This window comes from Geotrypetes seraphini, chromosome 16 (assembly GCF_902459505.1).
Source record: "Geotrypetes seraphini chromosome 16, aGeoSer1.1, whole genome shotgun sequence".
In the NCBI taxonomy this organism is placed as follows: domain Eukaryota; kingdom Metazoa; phylum Chordata; class Amphibia; order Gymnophiona; family Dermophiidae; genus Geotrypetes; species Geotrypetes seraphini.
In genome coordinates, this window is record NC_047099.1 from 31314187 (window position 1) to 31330400 (window position 16214).

Genomic DNA, 16214 nt, shown 5'->3' on the forward strand with positions numbered 1-16214 from the left:
TCCCGGCTCAGCGTCTGGAGTGCCTTGGGGTTATGTTCGACATCTCCTTGGGGAAGGTCTTCCTTCCAGAGGCCCGGGTGAGCAAATTGCAATCTCAGATTCGCCTGCTTTTGGCGTCCCGGGGTCCTCGGGCGCGAGATTTCCTCCAAGTCCTGGGGTCAATGGCGGCGTCCCTGGACGTGGTGAGGTGGGCGCGGGCCCACATGCGTCCTCTTCAGTATGCTCTGCTCCGGAGGTGGTCTCCCCGGAGGCAAGATTTGGATGTTCCGGTTCCCCTGCGAGGCTTGGCGCGCTGCAGTCTGCGCTGGTGGCTCCGGACCCCTCACCTGGTTCAGGGGGTGGGTCTGGATCTCCCGCAGTGGACGGTGCTCCTTACGGATGCGAGTCTCCTCGGTTGGGGGGCTCAGTTTATGGGCCACTCAGCTCGGGGCACCTGGTCCGCGGAGGAGGCCTCCTGGTCGATCAACGAGTTGGAGACCAGAGCGGTCAGGCTGGCGCTGTTAGCTTTCCACTCCCTTTTGCTGGGCAAGTCGGTCAGAGTCCTGTCGGACAATGCCACGGCGGTGGCTTATGTCAATCGTCAGGGGGGCACCAAGAGCACTCCTGTGGCGCAGGAGGCGGCTCGGCTCATGGTTTGGGCGGAGTCCCATCTTCTGGACCTCTCGGCTTCTCATATAGCCGGGGTAGAAAATGTTCAGGCAGACTTCCTCAGTCGTCACTTCCTGGATCCAGGAGAGTGGTTTCTCGGCGCCGGAGCGTTTCGGTTGATAGTGCAAGATTGGGGGCAGCCCCTGATGGACCTGATGGCCACGAGTGGCAACGCCAAAGTGCCCCGCTTCTTCAGTCGTCGCAGGGAAGGGCTGGCCGAGGGTCTGGATGCTCTGGTCCAGCCGTGGCCAACGGAGGGGCTGTTGTATGTGTTCCCTCCTTAGCCGCTGGTGGGCAGAGTGCTTCTTCGCATTGTTCACCATCCGGGTTTGGTGGTGCTGGTGGCTCCGGATTGGCCTCGACGTCCGTGGTATGCGGATCTGGTGAGACACCTGGTGGCGGTTCCTCTTCCTCTGCCTCTCTCGGACGACCTTCTGATGCAGGGTCCCATTCCCTTGTTCGACCCGTCTCTCTTCTGTCTTACGGCGTGGCTCTTGAAAGGGGTCGCCTTAGCAAGAAGGGATATTCAGACAAGGTGATCGCTACACTGTTGGGGTCCCGGAGGCTTTCTACCTCTCGGGCTTAGGTGCGGGTTTGGCGTCTCTTTGAGGAATGGTGTCGGGCGCGGGGAGTGACCTCTTTTCGCGCTTCTCTGCCTGACATTCTAGAGTTCTTGCAGGATGGCCTGGATAGAGGCCTGGCTTGGTCTTCTCTCCGGGTTCATCTTGCGGCCCTGTCGACCTTTCGAGGGTTGGTGTCAGGTCAGCGTTTATCGGCTCTTCCTGATGTGATTCGGTTTCTGCGGGCGGCCAAGTTGCTTAGGCCTCCCCTACGGCCCTCGGTTCCCTCTTGGGATCTTAATCTGGTTCTCTCTGTTTTGGTGCGCCCGCCTTTCGAGCCCTTGGACGACTGTTCTTTGAAGGACCTTACTTTGAAGGCGGTCTTTTTGGTGGCCATTACTTCTGCTAGGAGTATTTCTGAGCTGCAGGCTTTCTCTTGTAGGGCTCCCTTCTTGGAGTTGTCTAGGGAGCGGGTCGTCTTGCGGCCTGTTCCTTCCTTTCTGCCGAAGGTTGTTTCTCCTTTTCATGTCAATCAATCGGTGGTTCTCCCGGTCTTGGGTGGTCGGGAGGGCTCTTCTGAGCAACGGCAGCTGCGCAAGTTGGATGTCGGTTGGGTCCTTCGCTCTGATGTGCAGCGGACCCAGGAATTCCGGAAGTCCGATCATCTCTTTGTCCTCCTGGCTGGTCCTCGTCGGGGAGCTGGCGCTTCTAAGGCTACTATTGCGCGCTGGATCAAGGAGACGATTGCTTCCGCTTATCTTCTGAAACAGCAGCCTGTTCCGGAGTTTCTCAAGGCTCATTCCACTCGGGGTCAGGCGGCTTCTTGGGCTGAGTCGTCGCTCGTGCCTCCGGTGGATATTTGTAAGGCTGCGGTTTGGTCCTCCTTGTATTCTTTTGTTAGACATTATCGGGTAGATGTTCAGGCGCGTCGGGACGCGGTGTTCGGTGAGCGTGTTCTGGTATCGGCCCTTCGGGGGTCCCGCCCGTGAGAGGGACTGCTTTGGTACGTCCCATTCGTAAAGTTAACCTCTACTGGTCTGGAGAGTGCTAAAGAAGGAGAAATTAGGTTCTTACCTGCTAATTTACTTTCTTTTAGCTTCTCCAGACCAGTAGAGGTCCCCACCCTGTCTGTTGTTGTTGTTGTTGTTGGGGCTGTTTTCGCGGGCAGTTTTTGTTTTTTGCTGCGGGTTCTAGTATTTTTCTAGGGCCGGGGAGAATTAAAGAACAGCGGCTGTGGCTCGGCTGGCTTAGCTGGCGAGCTGTGGGGACATTTTCCTTCGGGTATTTCTCCTCTGCATTTTCCAACAGCATTTGGGTATGTTATTTGTTACTCCTGTTCGGAGTATTGTTTTCTTCCTGTTTTCCAGTTCTTGGTTCTGCTTGGCTATTCGGCAGACTGAGGGAAATAGAGAAGGGAGGATAGTATATACTGTCCCAAAGTTTTGTTTTCAGTCTCCACCTGCTGGTCATGATTAGATATATACCCATTCGTAAAGTTAACCTCTACTGGTCTGGAGAAGCTAAAAGAAAGTAAATTAGCAGGTAAGAACCTAATTTCTCCTTCTTTAGCACTCTCCAGACCAGTAGAGGTTAACTTTACGAATGGGTATATATCTAATCATGACCAGCAGGTGGAGACTGAAAACAAAACTTTGGGACAGTATATCCTAGCCCCTCCTCTCTATTTCCCTCAGTCTTCTTTCAGTCTCCAGCAGGTGTTGAGTGATCTGTACCCATCTCCCTTGGTAGGGCTGTTGGAATTTGTTTAGGGGGTTTATTGTCCCTGTTTTTAGCCGGACGGAGCTTGGGCGGACTCTGTTTGGGGGTTCGTCCGACCTCGGGGGTGTCAAACCCGGCGGGTCACGAGCGGGGTCCCTCCCCCCACTTCCTCCACCTCCCCACATTTTTTTAGAGGAGCCTCAGCAGTAAGCCTTGCCCCCTAAATCAAGCAAGGCTATTGCTTTGAGAGTCTGTGGAGTCTGTTCTGTAAAAAAAAAAAAAAAAAAAAAATCCTGAGGTAGTGCTGGTCTGGAGGGTTGTATCCCTTTAAGAAAACTGTATTTTACTGTAATTTTTCAACTAACCGGCACTTTTTTTACAGCTAGGTCGCGTATGGAGCAATGAGCACTTCTAAAGGGAAAAAGTGCTCATTGTGCTCCAGACGCGAGGCACTCGCGGCCGGCCTGTGCAAGCGGTGTTCAGGCCGGTGCGGTGGAGGAGCTCCGTCGGCAGCGGCTGCAGGCGCCCAGAGCTCCCCGCCGATGGTGCCTCGCGAGTCGGCAGGGAACGGTGGGGAAGCCCGGTCTTCTCCGTCCGCCCACGGAGGGAATCCCCAAACCGCCGACGGTCGGGTTTTAGAGGATTCCCTCTCAGCTGATTTTTTGACAGCTGATGCCGGCTTGCCTGCTTTAGCGGCTGAGACTATTCAGGTTTCTCAGCCGCTTCAGGCTATGGAGGGAGCTTTTTTGGCGGGAAAACCGCCATCTTCTCTGTCTGGCCCCTCCATTTTGTCTTCCACCTCAGGTGACCTTCCCCCTGTTTTGACTATGCAGGGGCAAGGTTCTGCTGGGTCCCCTGCTGTGGCAGGGAGTCCCTTGGGACCCTCGGGGGGGTTTTCTCCTGAATTTTTCTTTTCTTTATGCAGAGCCTATTTTCAGGCGGCTGGGGGTCCCGGTTGCGCCCAGGGGGTTTCGGGGGGTGGGTTTTCCTCCGCGCTCCCTGCGGCTTTGCCTCTTTCGTCTGGCGTGACGTCCCCTCCGCCGCCTCCCTTGTCCAAGCGTCCGCGGGTGTCGTGGGACGAGACTTTGTGGTCGGAGGAACGGGTCGGTCTGGAGGAGGACCTGGACCCTTCTGAGGAGTTCCAGGACTCTCTGGAGGGGACGGAAGCTGGCGGCGGGTTGTCGGATTTCCCGTTCTCCAGTGACGAGGCGTCCGTGGTGCGTCTTTTTCAGAAAGATGAGCTGCCTGACCTTATTCAGCAGGTTTCTTCGGTCTTGCGTTTTGAGGACGCGCCGCCGGAGACTCCGCGTGTGGGGGACCCCCTGTTGCGGGGGATCCGTTCCGTTTCCCGCTCTTTTCCTATGCATCAGGATATTCGGGATATTATTCTGGAGCAGTGGAAAACGCCGGAGACGCCGTTTCGGCTGGCGCGCAGCATGGCTCGCCTGTATCCCATTCCTGAAGGGGATCGGGCTACGTTAGCTTCGCCGGTCGTGAATGCGGTGGTCTCGGCAATTTCCAAGCGGCATACCGTGCCTGTTGAGGGCGGTTCTGCCTTGCGGGACCCTGAGGAGCGCAAATTGGAGAGCATCCTTAAGCAAAATTTTCAGGTCTCTGCCTTTGGGGTCCAGGCGGCTATTTGTGGGGGACTGGTCGCTCGCGCCGTGTTTCGGTGGGTGGAGCGGGTCTTGGATCGAGAGTCTGACGACTGGCCTCTGGTGGATCAGGAGGTAGCGAAGATTGAGATGGCGGCCTCTTTCCTCTCAGATGCTCTATATGACTTGGTGCGGATCTCGGCTAAGTCTATGGCTTTTGGCGTGGCCGCAAGGCGTGTGTTGTGGCTGCGCGCTTGGGCGGCGGATGCTGCGTCCAAAGCTAAGCTTACTAAATTTCCCTTTCGGGGGTCGTTTTTGTTTGGAGAGGACTTGGATAAGTTGATTCAGACTCTGTCGGACTCGAAAGTTCCCCGTCTGCCGGAGGACCGTGCCCGCCCGGCGTCTCGGGGGGGTGCGGCCCGGGGGCGTTTGCGGGATTTTCGCAAGTATCGCCCTGGGCGTGGGGCTGCTTCTTTCCAGTCTCCGGGATTTTCCCGGGGTCGGTTCTTCCAGCGTATGCAGCCCTTTCGGGGGGCCCGTCGGGGGGCAGGGAATCCCTCCGCCGGTTCCCCCGCTTCCCGTCCTGCACAATGACGCCTTGCCGGCGCCCCCTTTGGTTCCGGTGGGGGCCCGGCTGCGCGAATTTTTCCCCAAATGGGCCGAGATCACGTCCGATCAGTGGGTTCTGGAGGTGGTGCGGGACGGTTATGCCCTGGAGTTCGCCCGCTCTCTGCCGGATTTTTTCCTCGCTTCTCCATGTCAGACTCCGGGGAAGACGCAGGCTTTTCGCCAGACCCTTCAGCGCTTGCTAGATCTCAGGGCAGTTGTTCCGGTGCCCCCTCCGGAGTGGGGCACGGGCAGGTACTCCATTTACTTTGTGGTGCCCAAGAAGGAGGGGATCTTTCGGCCCATCCTCGATTTGAAAGGGGTCAACAGGGCTCTCAAGATTCCCTCTTTCCGTATGGAAACTCTGCGGTCGGTCATTCTGGCGGTTCAGCCGGGGGAGTTTCTCACTTCTCTCGATCTGACGGAGGCCTACTTGCATGTTCCCATTCGGGCCTCTCATCAGCGTTTCCTGTGCTTTGCGATCTTGGGTCGGCACTTTCAGTTCTGTGCGCTTCCCTTTGGCCTGGCCACGGCTCCTCGGACGTTCACCAAGGTGATGGTGGTCGTCGCGGCAGCCTTGCGGTCGGAGGGCATCCTGGTACACCCCTACCTGGACGACTGGTTAATTCGGGCAAAGTCGTTGCAGGAAAGCTCCCGGGTTACTGCTCGGGTGGTGGAGTTTCTCCGGTCGCTGGGCTGGGTGGTCAACCTTTCCAAGAGTCGGTTGGTCCCGGCTCAGCGTCTGGAGTACCTAGGGGTGCTGTTCGACACCTCCTTGGGGAAGGTCTTCCTCCCAGAGGGCCGGGTGAGCAAATTGCAATCTCAGATTCGCCTGCTTTTGGCGTCCCGGGGTCCTCGGGCGCGAGATTTCCTCCAGGTCTTGGGGTCGATGGCGGCGTCCCTGGACGTGGTGAGGTGGGCGCGGGCCCACATGTGTCCTCTCCAGTATGCTCTGCTCCGGAGGTGGTCTCCCCAGAGGCACGGGATGGATGTTCCGGTTCCCCTGCGAGGCTTGACGCGCTGCAGTCTGCGTTGGTGGCTCCAGACCCCTCACCTAGTTCAGGGGGTGGGTCTGGATCTCCCGCAGTGGACGGTGCTCCTGACGGATGCGAGTCTCCTGGGTTGGGGGGCTCAGTGTTTGGGTCACTCAGCTCAGGGCACCTGGTCCGCGGAGGAGGCCGCCTGGTCGATCAACGTGTTGGAGACCAGAGCGGTCCGTCTGGCGCTGTTAGCTTTCCACTCCCTGTTGCTGGGCAAGTCGGTCAGAGTGCTGTCGGACAATGCCACGGCGGTGGCTTATGTCAATCGTCAGGGGGCACCAAGAGCACTCAGGTGGCGCAGGAGGCGGCTCTGCTCATGGTTTGGGCGGAATCCCATCTGCTGGACCTCTCGGCCTCTCATATAGCCGGAGTAGAAAATGTTCAGGCAGACTTCCTCAGTCGTCACTTCCTAGATCCAGGAGAGTGGTGTCTCAGCGCCGAGGCGTTTCAGTTGATAGTGCAGGCTTGGGGGCAGCCCCTAATGGACCTGATGGCCACGGGTGGCAACGCCAAAGTGCCTCGCTTCTTCAGTCGTCGCAGGGACGGTCTGGCCGAGGGTCTGGATGCTCTGGTCCAGCAGTGGCCAACGGAGGGGCTGTTGTATGTGTTCCCTCCTTGGCCGCTGGTGGGCAGAGTGCTTCTTCGCATTGTTTACCATCCGGGTTTGGTGGTGCTGGTGGCGCCGGATTGGCCTCGCCGTCCGTGGTATGCGGATCTGGTGAGACACCTGGTAGCGGATCCTCTTCCTCTGCCTCTCTCGGACGACCTTCTGATGCAGGGTCCCATTCCCATGTTCGACCCGTCTCCCTTCTGTCTTACGGCGTGGCTCTTGAAAGGGGTCGCCTTAGCAAGAAGGGATATTCAGACAAGGTGATCTCTACACTGTTGGGGTCCCGGAGGCTTTCTACCTCTCGGGCTTATGTGCGGGTTTGGCGTCTCTTTGAGGAATGGTGTCGGGCGCGGGGAGTGACCTCTTTTCGCGCTTCTCTGCCTAACATTCTGGAGTTCTTGCAGGATGGCCTGGATAGAGGCCTGGCTTGGTCTTCTCTCCGGGTTCATCTTGCGGCCCTGTCGGCTTTTCGAGGGTTGGTGTCAGGTCAGCGTTTATCGGCTCTTCCTGATGTGATTCGGTTTTTGAGGGCGGCCAAGTTGCTTAGGCTTCCCCTACGGCCCTCGGTTCCCTCTTGGGATCTTAATCTGGTTCTCTCTGTTTTGGTGCGTCCGCCTTTCGAGCCCTTGGACGACTGTTCTTCGAAGGACCTTACTTTGAAGGCGGTCTTTTTGGTGGCCATTACTTCTGCTAGGCGTGTTTCTGAGCTGCAGGCTTTCTCTTGTAGGACTCCCTTCTTGGAGTTTTCTAGGGAGCGGGTCGTCTTGCGGCCTGTTCCTTCCTTTCTGCCTAAGGTTGTTTCTCCTTTTCATGTCAATCAATCGGTGGTTCTCCCGGTCTTGGGTGGTCGGGAGGGCTCTTCTGAGCAACGGCAGCTGCGCAAGTTGGATGTCGGTCGGGTCCTTCGCTCTTATGTGCAGCGGACCCAGGAATTCCGGAAGTCCGATCATCTCTTTGTCCTCCTGGCGGGTCCTCGTCGGGGAGCTGGCGCTTCTAAGGCTACTATTGCGCGCTGGATCAAGGAGACGATTGCTTCCGCTTATCTTCTGAAACAGCAGCCTGTTCCGGAGTTTCTCAAGGCTCATTCCACTCGGGGTCAGGCGGCTTCTTGGGCTGAGTCGTCGCTCGTGCCTCCTGTGGATATTTGTAAGGCTGCGGTTTGGTCCTCCTTGCATTCCTTTGTTCGTCATTATCGGGTTGATGTGCAGGCGCGTCGGGACGCGGTGTTCGGTGAGCGTGTACTGGTATCGGCCCTTCGGGGGTCCCGCCCGTGAGAGGGACTGCTTTGGTACGTCCCATTCGTAAAGTTAACCTCTACTGGTCTGGAGAGTGCTAAAGAAGGAGAAATTAGGTTCTTACCTGCTAATTTACTTTCTTTTAGCTTCTCCAGACCAGTAGAGGTCCCCACCCTGTCTGTTGTTGTTGTTGTTGGGGCTGTTGCGCGGGCAGTTTTTGGTTTTTGCTGCGGGTTCTAGTATTTTTCTAGGGCCGGGGAGAATTGAAGAACAGCGGCTGTGGCTCGGCTGGCTTAGCTGGCGAGCTGTGGGGACATTCTTCCTTCGGGAATTTCTCCTCTGCATTTTCCAACAGCATTTTGGGTTTGTTATTTGTTACTCCTTTCGGAGTATTGTTTTTTCTCTCTGTTGTTTTCCAGTTCTTGGTTCTGCTTGGCTATTCGGCAGACTGAGGGAAATAGAGAGGAGGGGCTAGGATATACTGTCCCAAAGTTTTGTTTTCAGTCTCCACCTGCTGGTCATGATTAGATATATACCCATTCGTAAAGTTAACCTCTACTGGTCTGGAGAAGCTAAAAGAAAGTAAATTAGCAGGTAAGAACCTAATTTCTCCTTACTTACCGTAACAGTTGTTATCCAGGGACAGCAGGCAGATATTCTCACAGCCCACCCTCCTCTCCTGGTTGGCTTCTTAGCTAGGTATCTGAACTGAGGTTCCTCACAGGAGACGCGCGCCCTAACTCGGGCGGGAAGGCACTCGCGCATGCGCAGTGCAGCACTCTGAAGCTCTTACAAAGATCTTCAAGCAAGTCTGCTTTCAAGGCTGTCCACTGCGGGGCTTCATCGGTGACGTCACCCACTGTTGAGAATATCTGCCTGCTGTCCCTGGTTAACAACTGTTACGGTAAGTAACTGTGCTTTTTCCAGGCAGATATTCTCACAACCCATCCACCTCCCCTGGTTGGCTTCTTAGCTAGCTTACTGAACTGAGGAGCACCGCGCCTATGTCAGGCAGGAAGGCACTCGCGCATGCGTGCTACGAACTATCACAAACTTTCTAAATTTCTTAAAATGGCGATGTACTTTTAAAGGGTGCGGGACAATTGCGCGCCAGACACCAGCGTGCCGACAATCGAGCGCTGACAATTCGGCGCAAGACACAAGCGCGCCACAGGAAAACTTAGTTTTAAAGAGCTCCGACAGAGGATGTGAGGGGAAACCCCCCCACACACTTTACTGCATAGTGTTTGCGCTGCTGTTGGGGGGATGTGGGGAACTTTTCCCGAAAAAAATCGTTAAAAGTTCCGTTTTCTCTATAAAGGAGAGTCCCAACCCCCCACCCCAACAGCATGAGTGTAGTGACTGTTCTAAACAAGCAAGGTCTTGCAATATGAGTACATAACAGTATACACATGTCACATCATCACAACTGAGCCGATGGTTCTTCTCTCTCTGACGCTGCAGGAGTGTAGTGACTTCTAAACGAGCGAAGTCTTGCAATACAAGTACATATAGTATTTTGTATTAAAGTTTTGGGGTTGTGGAACGAATTGCCTGAGTTTCCATTATTTCTTATGGGGAAATTTGCTTTGATATACTAATGTTTTGGATTACAAGCATGTTTTTGGGACGAATTATGCTCATAAACAAAGATTTTACTGTATTTCCTATTCTGTAAGAAATCTTTGAACCAGCTTAGAATAGTGCATTCAGTGCCTATTTCATTTAGTTTGTTTAGAAATAGGTGGTGGTTGACTAAATCAAAGGAAGCTGATATATCAAATTGGAGTAGAACTGCCTGGGGTTCCATGCTTAAGGTTTGTTTGATTTTGGTGGTTAAGGTTAATAGAAGAAGTTCTGTGCTACATTGTGAGCGAAACCCGAACTGTGAGGGATGGCAACAGGAAAATTTTTAGATATAAGTTGAGAGTTGTTTGCAGACATGCACTTCTAGAAGTTTAGTAAGTACAGGGATGCCGGCAATGGGTCTGTAATTTGAAGGATTTGAGAGATATAAATACAATAGAAAAGAAAGAACAGACTAAGACTTTAAGGCCCGGATTCTGTATAGGACATCGATCCCAGGCGTCCTATACAGAATCGGGCCTACACCCACCCAAAGTTAACCTGATTCTGTAACCGACGTCCATGTTGCAGACGCCGGTTACAGAATCGGGTTTAACGTGCCCAACATCCCTCTCCGCACCCCCCCAACAGCCCCCCCAAAGATCACCGGCAGGAGGGTGCCCAACTCCTCCTGCTGGATCCCTCAACGCCCCCCCTAAGATCGCTGGCAGGAGGGTACCCAACTCCTGCCGACCCCCCAACGGCCCTCCCAATGATCACGGTAGGAGGGTACCCAACCCCTCCTGCCGACCCCCCCCCCTCCCAACGGCTCCCCGCTAAGATCACCGGCAGCAGGGTGCCCAACCCCTCCTGCCGATCCCCCCAACGGCTCCCCATAAGATCGCTGGCAGGAAGGTGCCAATCCCTCCTGCCGGACCCCCCCCCAACAAACACCACCACCCCTATAGCGGGAGGGGCCTTAGGCGCCTGGACCAATCAGGTCCTAGGATCCTGTGGGTTGGACAAGGTAGGGGCGGGCCCGCCTCATTTGGACAGAGGTGGGCCTGCTGGCCTGACGTGCGAAGAGCCATGCAGTCCAACTTGCTGGTAAGGTCAAGGGGGGGGTCCGGGGTGGTGCTGTTCGCTGGGGGGGGTCCAGCAGAAGGGGTTGGGCATCCTCCTGCCGGCGATCTTAGGGGGGAACCGTTAGGGGGGTCGGCAGGAGGGGTTGGGTACCCTCCTGCTGCGATCGTCGGAAGGATCGTTGGGGGGTCGGCAGGAGGGGTTGGGTACCCTCCTGCCGTGATCGTCGGAAGGGCCGTTGGGGGGTCGGCAGCAGTATTCCCTCTAAGCGGGCGGGTGTTGTGAGCAAACTTTTTTCACTGTGAGCTAAAAATATCGGGCGCCAGCAAGTTATGAGCCAAATAAATATGTTGTCAAAGTTGCTGATACATGAGGACGAGGTATTCAAAGGAATTTTAGGCCTACACGCTAAATTAAATAACGTTAAATAATATTTTTAAGAACACAAAACAACGCATTAATTCTTGAAAGTACAAAATTCTTTATTTTTTTTTTTTTTTTTACCAGAAAAACTCAAATTTATTTTAAAACAGTCTACAGAAATTGTAGGGATGAAATGATATCTTAATAAATGTTTTACAACAAATGTAGTTATGTCTGTTACATCCATATGTGTAAACTGTAAATTAAAAACAGTCCAGAAGACAATACGTTTGATGCTTTCAATTTCTAGACAATCTATCAATTCCAGCTTCTACACAAAAGTATAAATACATTAAAACAAAATATTGAAAACCATTTTATTGGGCACAAAGTTTGCCTTCAGTGAGAAGAGTTCACTCAATATGTTGTAGAATAATTGTTGTGAAACTGGAATGGAATCAATTCTTCACTCAAGTTAGATATCATCAATATCTTCATCATCATCCCCAAGAAGAGGCGGTCGGAGCGTACGCGAGTCCGGCTGCCTCTCCTTGTTGGCGAGCTGAGCGGACCGTCGGGATCGACCCCCCGCACCCCCTAGGTACGCCTCTGCAAGTCTTGCCTTGCCCGGATTTGCCGCTCTCTTCCGGTGTTACTCCCCCCCCCCCCACCCGACTCTCCTCTCGCCGCCCTGCCATCTGCCGTACGCCTCTTCCGATCGCCCCCCTCCCTGCTCGCACCCCCACCCCGACGTCCGATTCCTCCCCCAGCCTCCCCTTACCTTTGCGACGCGTTACATGGACTGCCAGCTCGCCTGCCTGCAAGCACGTGTGTGCGCTGTGACGAGAAACTTGTGCGCTGCTATGTAATATTTTGTGCGCCAGCGCACGCCAGCGCAGCTTAGCGGGAACACTGGTCGGCAGGAGGAGTTGGGCACCCTCCTGCTGCGATCGCTGGGGGGAAGGGAGACTTTTGCGGCCTTAGCCGCAGCCACTATACTAATCACGGCAGGGAGATTCTTGCTGCAATTAGGTACAGCGGCCGTGTTTCCTTACCATGTAGGCCAGTATTTTGCTAGCCTACATTGTAAGCGTCTCCCGTTCTGCTAGGGAGACGGGTAGGGCCGCCTAGGTTCGCTTAAGGCTACCGCCTAGCCTTAGGCGAGCTTAGGTGGCTTGCGGGCCTCTCTAGGCTCTCTGGAGGTGCCTTCAATATAGGCGGCCTGCCTGGGGTGCATGTTTTTTTTTTTTTTTTAAAAAGTGCCTCCCGATTGGCTGATTAGACAGCTGTAGGACGCCTACAGCTGCCTACAATCGGGAGCACTTTGCAGAATCAGGGCCTAAGAGCTGTTGCTTCTTCTTACAGGTGGCCCGGGATGGTGGAATCAGACCCTGACATTGGAGATTACTTTCTGTTTACATCGCAGCTTGATCAGTTACCAGTGAGTGTGCCTAACTATTCACCCCCTTTTTTTTCTACCATTTAGGCTCTTCCAGTTTACAAGGTTTGCATTGTAACCCTACTCATGTTCACTGGCTTTGGGTAAGAGTCATTAGCCAGTGCTCTGCATTCCTTGAAGACAGACAAATGGGGCCAAATTCTATAAATGGCGTCCTGATTGTAGGCAGCCAACTGCTGCTTAACCAGCCAATCGGGACAAACATTTAAAAAAAAAAAAAAAAAAAACCCTCCCGAGGCAGGCCACCTACATTGTAGGTGCTTCCGGGAGCCTAGGGAGATGCGTAGGCCCAACCTAAGCTCAGCTAGGCATGTATGTGTCTTGGCCTAGAAGTAGCCTTATGTGGCCCTATGCACCTCCCTAGGATCTTGGTAGATGCCTACAATGTAGGCCAGCAAACTGTCCAGTAGAGTGCCGCAGGGACTGGTGCTTTTTAATTTATTTATAAATGATCTGGAAATTGGAACGATGAGTGAGGTGATTAAATTTGCAGATGACACTACACTGTTCAAAGTTGTTAAAAGGCATGCAGATTGTGAAAAATTGCAGGAAGACCTTAGGAAATTGGAAGACTGGGCCAAGTGGCAGATGAAATTTAATGTGGACAAATGCAAAGTGAACGCTGTAATGTTTTGCAATAGAATAATAATAATAGATAGAAGATATGTGGGGGTGGGGTGGGAAATGTATATCATATGGAATTAGGAATATTGATAAAAAAGTGGGTATTTATTTTATATTACAAGATTATTTGTTTGTAAATACAAGTGATATGTGAAAATCGTTTGTATTATGTTTAATTCACTTGTTGTAAGAATTCAAAATGAATAAATAAAAAATTTAAAAAAAATAATAATTTTATTTCTTATATACGGCTATACCATAAGTTGGTCAAGTCTCTTTAAGACATCGACACATCAGCCAAAGACAATGACTTTTGACCAGCGTGTTAGACACGTTCAGCAAAAGACAAAGATTTTTCTCCACGAGATGCCATGGTGCAGTTTTGAAAGTTCGAACATCTGGCCAGGCCTAGACTGCTGATCTGAAACATGTGGCTCATCAATGTGAGAACGTGGTTGCTTTTAACCGGAGTGAACGTAACGTAAACGAATAGAGGTGCGCATAAGCGGATTGTGTGCTTATCGGAATTGCAATTATCTGGAGTAAAAAAACGGAACCGTGGTGGTAGGCTGCGGATAACCGAAGCGTGCGCTTAACCAACGTGCACTTAGGTGGAGTCGACTGTATCTTCTCTAGGCAGCTACAAACAGCAATGCGATGGGTTCTTGGTGACATTGTATGAGCCCTTTTATGAAGCCGCAGTAGCGGCTTTAATACCACAACTTTTCATCACGCGATAACTCCCGTGCTAGCCAGAAAATTACCGCCTGCTCAAGAGGAGGTGGTAGCGGCTAGTGCGGCCGGCGGTTTAGCGCGTGCCATTACGCGCACTAAACCGCTACCGCGCCTTCGTAAAAGGAGCCCATAGTGCCTTCCTTTCAGGCTATTACTACCTTTATTTAGGTTTTGTGTCACCCCTACTTGCACTATTAGATTTGGTTCAAGAATATTTTAGAGATATGTAGGAATGGCTAAAAATAATTTACCACCTATTCTTAGAATTCAGTATACTGTACATCCTTCCCTGGAAAGTCTGCACGAGACCTTGGCAAAGGAGATCAATATGTGCAAAAATGTGATATGTTTCCTGGAGACTGCATTAGACTTAGTTACACAGGGACTGACACTATTGGTCACTTATGACATATGAATGAGCAATATTCAAATTTTCCTGATCTTTCTAAAATGAATATTTGATGTAGAAACCAAGAGTTCTTGCCCTGGGAGCATCATTTTCTTTTTTTTTTAGGACTACTCAGAATTAGGATTACTAGACTAAAAATAGTTGTCTTGCTGTATGGCTGGCTGTAGGAATTCTTGCTAAGAATATTTCATGTGGTGCAATATTATTCCTTTATTAGTTCCTATTCTTGACCCTGTGTATTGTGGATTGTAATCCTTGGGGTTAGCATATAGTGGCCATTATGCAATATATATATATGTATATGGGATGTCTTCTAATGAGGAAGAGAGCAGGAGTGGGTCTGATAGAGAGTCCGGATCTAGTCTATCTGAGGTCTGAAAAAGAAAGGGAAGGAGGAGTTTGCTGTATAAATGCAGAACTACCCTTCATAATAAGCCTTGTCTTCTTCAATGAGCTCAGGCTGCGTCTGGAGGGCCTTGAGCGTGCGTGGATGAATGTGACATCATCCGTGCATGCTTAGAGGCCCTCCAGATGCGGTTGGAGCTCATTGGGGCTTTACAAAACCTACCTGGCCATGTCCGGGTTTTCCCGGATGTCTGTAAGCCAGACCTTACAGCCAGGCTCCCAAGTATTCAGGAAGAAATATTTGGCTTACCTCAGACAAGCAAAATGTTTAGTGGATGTAGTTAAGGAGTATGTTGGGGCCACTTCTTCCTCCTCCTTTTCCTGGGCCTTTCTACCCTAGCTCTGCCTCTTATACTACCTGGTAGCTGCTTTCCTGCCCCTCCTTCCCATGTCACCTCCGTCTAAGGAGGAGATATTAATGTAGCTCTGATACTAAGGGCTCCTTTTACAAAGCCGCACTAGGGCCTTAACGTGCGAAATAGCGCGCTAGCCGCTACCGCCTCCTTTTGAGCAGGCGGTATATTTTTGGCTAGTGCTCGCTGTAGCGTGCGCTAATCCGGTGCATGCGTCTTAGTAAAAGGAACCCTAAGAGGGAGTATCCAGCAGGGGGAGTGGCAGTGTCCTATAGACTTCCTCACAACCTTCTTAACTCTTCTATAGTGGCACATCCAGACATTTTCCATTTTTAAAAAAGGAAATTTATCCAAAGTGGGAGAGAGTACTTCCAATGGGACACTGCCTGCTGAAACTAGATTCTGGAAAAAGATATGATAATTGAGGATCTTGATGAGAGATAGATGAAAGGGATTAAGGAGAAAGTCCTGATAGAAACTGCCCCCTCTATCCTGAGCTTAAGATCCTGCTTCCAGGTCTGAGTTTTCAGAAACGTCACAGCCTCTCAGAGGAAAAGAGACATACAGTATATAATCCATTTACTGTGTCACTGAGTAGCCAGCTACAGTGCTGCTGGAAGCATTTCACTGATTAACTGTGTAACAGCAGTGGTTTTGTCTGTTCTTAATCCATTTTGTTAATTTATCACTATGCATTTCATTTTCAGTCCAAGTACCACATCACCTTTCTTGGAGACTGTGTATCTCGTGCATGGATCTCCACCTCTATGCTGAAGAATTTTAAGGAGTTGTCTGCAGATGGCACTGGATTGGTGAGTGCCTTTGTTTCTTTGTAATGTGAAGAATCCCTTATCCATGATGGAATTTTGGGAAGAAGGGGAAGGAAAGCTTTATACTTTTTTGAGAGGGTTGTGATAGGATTCAGTTATTTCTCTGCAGACACACAGGTTCCAGTGTGTTGGAGCTCTTATCTAGCTCAAAGAAGTCTTTAGAGGCCGTTCTGAGTGTGCATAGGCATTCCTGCAGTAAGTAGGCAATACTCCTCCCCTACTCGTCTCGGTTTTCTGATTCTGCACTCCCTAATATTTGCAGATGTCCTTCTCTCTTTAAACCTAGGGAAGTTATTAAAAATAATCAAGTAAATATTAAGCCAGGGGTGGAAAGTGCCTTTTTTTTAATAAACACCAACTGATGTGGTTGAAAT

The 16214-nt window shown here is 51.8% G+C and overlaps 1 protein-coding gene across 14 annotated transcripts in view; it reads left to right on the forward strand.

Annotated features, from left to right (window-relative positions):
• Nucleotides 1-16214, forward strand: part of ZCWPW1 (zinc finger CW-type and PWWP domain containing 1) — a 180155-nt gene that overhangs the window by 146931 nt on the left and 17010 nt on the right. For all 14 annotated transcript variants that reach the window (XM_033923689.1, XM_033923690.1, XM_033923685.1 and 11 more), the window contains exons 8-9: nucleotides 12391-12466; nucleotides 15718-15822. In XM_033923689.1, coding sequence (XP_033779580.1) covers nucleotides 12391-12466; nucleotides 15718-15822 — 181 coding nt within the window. The remainder of the gene's footprint in view (nucleotides 1-12390; nucleotides 12467-15717; nucleotides 15823-16214) is intronic.